General features: G+C 42.3%; 1 protein-coding gene across 15 annotated transcripts in view; it reads right to left on the bottom strand.

Annotated features, from left to right (window-relative positions):
- camk2d1 (calcium/calmodulin-dependent protein kinase (CaM kinase) II delta 1) overlaps positions 1 to 7,773 on the bottom strand; it is a 97,223-nt gene that overhangs the window by 86,613 nt on the left and 2,837 nt on the right. For all 15 annotated transcript variants that reach the window (XM_087178664.1, XM_087178667.1, XM_087178668.1 and 12 more), the window contains exon 2: positions 6,681 to 6,775. In XM_087178664.1, the coding sequence (XP_087034790.1) occupies positions 6,681 to 6,775 (95 nt within the window). The remainder of the gene's footprint in view (positions 1 to 6,680; positions 6,776 to 7,773) is intronic.

Raw genomic sequence — 7,773 nt, 5'->3', positions numbered from 1 at the left:
TAGGGAGTGGCAGGAGGGATTTAGGTATCGCTCACCCATTCTCAATACAACCCACAGGGTCGAGCGGTCAGGTCATCGCCTCTACTGCTGCTCTTACAGCTGACATAAAAAGCAGTTGTTCGTGTGTGTGTGTGTGTGTGTGTGATCCCTGTAGTTTCTTCCTAATGAAACCAGAAAAAAAGCCGGTCAAAAACTGTTTCAAATTGAGAAAATTATATTATTCTTCATATTTGAACTAAAAATGATTCATACAGAATCATGTACTTGGGCAATTAACAGCACAAAGGCTGTGATATACTTAAATGTCTGTATTACCCCACAGACTATATTTAGTTCTCCATCTCTTTTGTTTCCATGGGAATGAAGAGTTCACTGTGAGCTGCTGGGGCCTCGGGTATTTTCCAGAAGCAAAACCGACAGAATGGCTGGCTCCTGAACCGTAGCTAGCTTTTCCACAGCCTGGTGGGTTTGTCAAGTGATCATTTCCACTTCGCCGAGTCCAAGCATCCCTCGATCTGTGTTAAACCACTGTCCTAGTTTTCCCCTCATGCAGGCCTGCACTGTCAGTGAAGACATGCTTTCACTTCAGTACATCTGGGTAATGTTTCAGTTCAATGTTCTGGCTCTGTCTCACTATTAGGGCTTTTATTTTGAAGGAAGGGGTTTAGATAGGGACTTTTTCCAAATGTGTGTTACTGTTTCTCCTCAACCATGATCAGATTAGGATGACCTAAAAACAGGTAGATGATACCTGGTCCAAACATTTGGAAAAGGAAGAAAATTAGCTGAACTGTGTCTTTATGCCACAAAGGAAAAAGAGTGTGCTGAGCACAAACAGAAGAAATGCTCTCATGTCATTTGTCTATGGCCAATGGTGGAAGAAGACAAAGGCTAATGGCAAAGACAAATAACAATTTATTTCATTATTATGGATTAATCTGTAATACTTTCTCAATTAATTAATTCATTCATTCATTCATCTTTTAGTCTATAAAATGCCACAAAATAGTGAAAAATGCCCATTTCCCACAGCCCACAGTCATCTACTTCGATAGCTTGTTTAAATTCCACCTACTAGAACCCAAAGATATTCCGATGTTCAGAAAAGACATTGAGTGTTTGGCATTTTTGTTGACTGAGTGAGTGAGACAATTCATCTAATAGTTGCATTTCATTTTTTGTCATGTACAAAATCTACAAAATGATGAATTGTTGCAGCTGTATACAAACCTATCAGTGAATCATTGTTTACGTTTGCCTCGACCCTGTACACATATCTTTCACCAGACTCAAATCTGAGACAACTGGACTTGAGATTCAATGGAATATTTTTGCCTTATTTCATTCATTAATAATCATTAGCTCACCAGGCTGAATAAGTAAAGCTGCTTTACCTGCCCAGTACACCAATCTTAAAGACAAGAGCGATGTGAACTGGACTGGTTCTGCCAAACAGAGGTCGACCAGTCAATGTCTTCGGCAATTAATCTGCAGCAATAGGAATTCATGGAATTTGGTTTCTGGCCGAGCTGCCTCCACTAGTGACACTTTGACGCACATCACCATTTTGAATGCAGGCTTTATTGATGAAGTCAAGTTTATTTCATTGTGAACCTGAGATAATTTATATATACATGAAAGTTAATTGTATATAAGTAGCTTTATTCATTAATTATTAGAATGATGTTATGATGTTATTGGTTATAGTGAAGCAATATTAACGCCTTAGGCTAAAGATAACTGCTGGCACAGTCGGTAGAATGGTCATAATTGATCATTTGAAGGCGCATGCACTGTTGCTCAAAATATGAGTGTTAAACTCAGTGAAATGGCACTCGTCTGATTAAATCTGCCATTGGTTTTTTTCTTGCTCCATTATATCAGCCTTTAAAGATCCATCAGTCAACCTAACTGACAAATCTAAGACACAACCCCAAGACCCTTGTCATATTTTACACAAGATGTCCATAAGAGACCGTACAGCTCAAAATTATGACCATGAGGACTGGACCAGGTGCACAGCCCACACACGCCAAACATACTGTGTGTCAACACATCTGCCTATGCAGATGTTCGGGTCCATCTTAGACTCTAACTGACCCTTTATAGTGCTGCAACTGATTTCAATGTCTACAGGTTGTCTAACTTAGAATTTACCTTCCAACTTTAACTACATCACCACAAGAAGTTGGTTGGTGGCTGGCACCCAGACACTGCTGACACTACTGACCCCCTGCAGTCACACCAATGCTGCCCTTAATCCAAGCTGTCCCGTCTACATATCAGTGGACCACTTCCTAATTCCCCCAAGTGGAAGGGTGACCTTACACTGTGCTTTTCCTTAAATATATTCTGACGGTATACTTCAAGTGATGGCTCCAGTGCTTTCTCACAGTTCACTACAAGTCAAAACTAAAGACAGAGGTTCAACATTCATTTTAAAAATCACAACCCTGATGAACTCAAATGTGCAAACACAGACTAAATCAGACACAACGACATACAGCACATATGTATTCCCACTGTGACAGCTGATTCCAACAAACAGATGAGCCTCTGACTATGACTGTGTGTACATTCTAAAAAGCAAAAGACTATCATGATAAATTCTGTCAAAGTCTTCCTGACGTCCTTCATTTGGCTGTAGTACTACACAGTGCCGTCAGTGCTCCTTTGAAGTGCCCTGCACCAGGCAGCGCTGCCTTTGGTGTGAAGCCAAGGTTTACAGCCACGTTGAGGCTCTCCAATGAGAGGGAGCATCCTGTTTAGGATTTCTCATCACGCAGCAGGAGCGGCGGCGTTGGCAGTGACTCCGGGGTTTCCCCTCACTGAACGTGACCTTCGGTTCAGCCCGCCTGCTCCAATATCTCTCAGCTCTCACAGTACGTTACTGTATCTGCCTGTCTGTCTGCCTGAGGGCATAATGAGACCACAGTGCTGAATTCCCCCTGTCTCCTCTGAAAACCACCACTGTCATGTGAAACCCGCCAGAAACCGGATTATAGTTGTTTTCATGATTTGAGGATGACGTGCAGTTTTTAGCATTAAATGAATCAAAAACGCAGACACACACACACACACACACACACACACACACACACTCTGTGTTTTCAGGCTGTGACCCATGACTTTAGTTTTTCAGTGGCGGTGACGTTGCGATTGTTTCAACCACACTGTGGTTCTCAACATGACGAGTGGTGAGCTGGGTTGTGGCCATGCAGTTATTAAGGGGAAGGTAGTGGTCACAGAGAGGAGAGGTCAGCGGTCATGACAGTAAAAACACAGTCTAAACCTGGGCTACAGTTGAAAAGTCAAACTAATCTCCTCTCTAACCTCTTCTCCTCGACGAAGACGGAAAACGTCATGAGGTCAAGGAAAGATGTGAAGGAGGATTCATAAGGACTGCACTGCAATTACACAACGATCTTTTTAACTAACTTTATTTATAACACCTAGATGACAAATCCTCCTTTCATAACCGCAAATACAAAACAAGCAGGATTGAAATACGATAAGATGAAAGTAAAAGACAAGTAGAGCCATTAAAATGATAATTAAAGAGAAATAAGGAACTGAGCAGGAGGACAGAATAAACTGTATTCAGACATAAGGATAAAGAGTTTCCTGACATTTCTATAAGTTTGTTATAAGTAGAGAAAATTCATTTTTAGTGCTTTACACAATGGGAGGGGATTAAGTGCAACAACATTTATTCTTAGACTATAGTATTTGGATATGATCATATAGTTAACTATAAATTCAACCTGTTTGTTCTTCATGACGACTCCTCACTGATTTAAAGAGGATGAATCTGTATTTATGGATTTGGGATCAGCCCACAATTTCCATCAGTTCTGTTGGTCTTTCTTAAAACAGCTGCTCTGATGTTTCTACATTTCCCTGGGTCTGCAGAGGTGAAACCACAATGGTGTGTTGCTTTAAACGTTGCTGCAGCAAGGAATTATGGGACACCATTTCTCCTATTCTTTCGTACAGGAAGGTCCAGTGTTTCCTATGCTGAAGTAGATAAGATAGGAAGCACTGAATGTGATGTGATGCGATCTGTGCTGCTGCTCAGGTGCTGCAGGCCTCACCCCTGGATCCTCCCTCCTTATTGGTGGAACCGCAGCTGATTGGTCACCTGGGCTTATACAAGTCACTGAGGAGCTGCATTGCACCCTCTCTCTGCCATGCTGCCTGCCTGCCTGACTGTCCGTAGGATTTGTGTGATTTGTGAAAGCACATTTTGTGTCTGCCAGTACTTTTGGTTTGGTAAAATTGCTTAAGTTTTTGACTAAGAAGAAGCCAAGAAGCCTGTAGGGGAGAGCTGCCATTTTGTTTCAGTCCCTTTTTGCTCCTGTTGTTTTCTCCTCCACACAGTGGGTCAAAGTTGAAGCAGGAAGTTGGTTTGCAAAGTGTGTTGGATTCTTACAACAGACAGTTTGAATAATAATTTTACAGAAACTATGGACATAAGACCCAAATTCTAATGAACCACAGTTCTTATTTGACTGCACCTCTGTGGACTAAGAAACTCCCACTGGGTGAACTCAAATTAGATTTTTTTTTTTCCCCTTGCGTCCTGAAAAGTCGGCCTTCACCTTGAACAAATACCAGAACAGCGATGCCCACACACACTTTCACTCTCATTTCCTCCTTCAGGTGAGGGAGGCTCAGGCTCAGTGTAGGCGTTGGGCCAAAGCAATCCGAGTGCGGAATCAATCATGGACTCCCCCTCTACAAACATCTGCCCTCTCTCTCTCTCTCTCTCTCTCGAATGAAGATACACTGCACAAACTTTTCTCATTCTGGTTTCCAGGTTTTCATCATTTGGGAGGACTGGCTATGAATGAAGAGACATCGTGTCAGTGAGACAGCAACAATAGCAGAATGGATTAGGAATGCCACAGTGAGAAGATTTTCCCAGCGGATAATAGACACCTGCGTTACAGATTACAACAGATACTTCCCCAGAACAGACGTGTCAGCTCAGGATCTGAAGATTAGAGGTGTGACCTCCAGATGCCGCTGCCTTCATCACACACAGTTTGCATCACTGGTGTTATCAGGTTCCCTTTTGGCTTTAGGTTTAAATCCCATATATTGGCAAATAGATGCTTTTGCTTTGACACCAAACCCTCCACCACTGTCACCCCTCCTCTGGTCACATGATGAGACTCCACTACTCAGCGACACTTTCAGTTTAAAAATTGTAGCCAGCCTGACACCAAACAACTTTCCAAGCTATTTCACCGTCACAGACTCATTTCCAATATCTGAATAAAATCATGAGAGTTTTGCTCGAGTTGCGGCGAGCTCCCATCAACTCGACCGTTTGGTGCCAGGTGACGTTCTGATAAAATCAAACATATTTAATATCCTAAATTTTTAGTCTTGGCAACTCCGGGGAGGCGGCAGGCATTGAAATAAAAATAATTTCAAAATGGAAAAAAAGTCTGGAAAAAGAAGTAAATATCCACCAAGAGAATGATGGGAAACAGAATTAAAGAAATCTAGTTGCAGTCTTGTAAATAATGACCACAGTCTTTACAGAACCTTATAGTGTGAGACTAATGACTCTGTGTCTTAGGGTGTGAGAGGGTGTCAGACTTTAGTCTTTTGTGTCTTAAGTATGGATAGTTTCTTATTTGATGGCCGTGGCCTGATACATGAAAATGAACCAAATGGGTTTTATGTCTATTAAAAAATGCGTTATATAATCGTTGCGCGTCTGAACATCGTGTAAGACCACTACGGCAGCAACCCTATATGGATATTCTCCTTTTAGTTTTTGTTTCATTGTTAGTGATGCATTTTTTTTTCTCTTCTTTTTAAACCACATCTTCTCCATTTGCTTTTCTGCAGCTGTGAGGAAACCCCCTGCTTCCCCCACGAGACGCCACATCTGCTGCCGCTCAACATCACTGTGCTTTTTCAAGCCCATCTCCTTCTGTTTGTGTGTTAGTGCACTGTGCAGACCATTAGGGTCTTGTGCAGAGATCAATCAGTGGCACAAAATCCAGACAGCGGGAGCGGCGGCCCACGCTGCGCACATAATGATGGAGAGAAAATAAAAAAAGGTGAGGGGAGGAAAATAAAAGAACCTGTGCCTCTGCTTCCTGAACAGACGCTCCATCACAGAAACAAGCCACGAAAGAAAAAAGGCACCAGGAGGAGAGAACAACAGAGGAGAATTTTTCTCAGTTCTGCCACCATGTTGCCTTCAATGGCTCGTGTTTCAATGTGAAAGCCGGCTCTGTGAGTCATGTGCAGCTCATCAGAGATCAGAGACTGGTTGATATCAGAGAATGAGTCACAAAAGGAGCCGTTGGCCTCCTTCATGTTGCTGCCACTTTGATGAGTGGAGTCAAAAAAAAAAAAAAAAAAAAAAAAAAAAGGAGCGATAGAAAGTGCGAGAGCAAAAGTGAATTTAAAGCTGGAGGAGTAAGATGTGGTTAGCATCTGAAACCTGACCACCAGCTACTACTACAGACATGACTGGGAGAGAGCGGGTGGAGGCCTGAGAAAGCTTGTAAAGTCACACAAAGAGGAAGTTGGCTTAAAGGGTGACATGGCTAGAAAAAAAAAAACAGGAAGCGTTTTATGCACAGATACTGTCCCAGAGTGACAGTGACCGCAGCTTCACATCAGCTTAAGTACAGTTCAGCTCATGTACTCACCCCTGGCCGACAGCTTCTTGGTATTGATTATCTTGGCAGCATATTCCTGTCCTGTGGAAATCTTCATGCACCGCCTGACCACAGAGAAGGCTCCCCTGCACAACAGAAAACATTGGCATCAGTCACTGTGTGGCAAGATTTGCTAAAATCAACACAACAATGCAACTTTTTTGGACATTTCTGTGTTGTATAAAATCCAATAAAACAAATCTTGGTGAAAAAAAAAGATTTCCATTCTCTGAGCTCCTGAGACTCATTTGAAGACAAACTGACCGTTCTGTAACTGAGCTTGAGAGTGGAAACAGCAGTTAAACAAAACAGCTGCAGCTGAGGCTGCGTTCACACTGCTACATTTTCATTTTAAAACAGCTTTTTCAAACGGAAACGTTTCCAGTCGTCCATTTAAGCTCTATATCAGAAATGATCTCGGTCCAGACGAACACACCTGAAAACACACACACATACGTGACCATTCATATACACTGAGAATGTGTGAGCTGGTGTAAACAGGAAGTAGATAGTCTCCTCTGCAGTAAATCCTCTGAAGGAGGACCAGCAAAGACAGTTGTAACATTAAAACAGAGAATGTAAGCGAACAACAGCTGCTAGCAAAGACAATAAGGTCAGTAACTGTCATTCATCATCATGTTGTATTCACCACTCGTAGACCAGGTTGATGAGAGCCAATCAGGAGAGACCGTGGGTGTCTATGGCATCGTTTCCAAAGGTTTCAGTTTCTGTCCGTCCAGATTACAACACTTCCCGAGAGTTTTCAAAATAAAACACGGTCACCAGCATTTCCAAAAGTCTCTTTTTTTGGTGCTTGAAAACGTGTGGACGGAGGTGAAAACGTAGGAAAAGAGATACGTAGCCTGAAGATGCACTTACTGTTAGAGCTCAGTTGAGTTTGTTCAGTCGCCACACAACATATAGATCCAAGATTATGAACACTGCGGAAGGACTCAGCATAGGGCTGGGACGATTATCCAACGTAATCGACGTTGTCAATTTTTAAAAGTGATTCGACGTGGAATTTTAGTGTCGACGCGTCGTGTAAAACCACACAGGGTAAATGTTCATAGAACAAAACCGG

The sequence above is a fragment of the Seriola lalandi genome, unplaced genomic scaffold (genome assembly GCF_002814215.2).
Source record: "Seriola lalandi dorsalis isolate HSWRI2012SDOR001 ecotype SW California unplaced genomic scaffold, Sedor1 jcf7180002054694, whole genome shotgun sequence".
NCBI classification, from domain to species: Eukaryota; Metazoa; Chordata; class Actinopteri; order Carangiformes; family Carangidae; genus Seriola; species Seriola lalandi.
The sequence above is the reverse complement of the archived record's forward strand: the minus strand, read 5'-3'. Positions and strand labels throughout refer to the sequence as shown.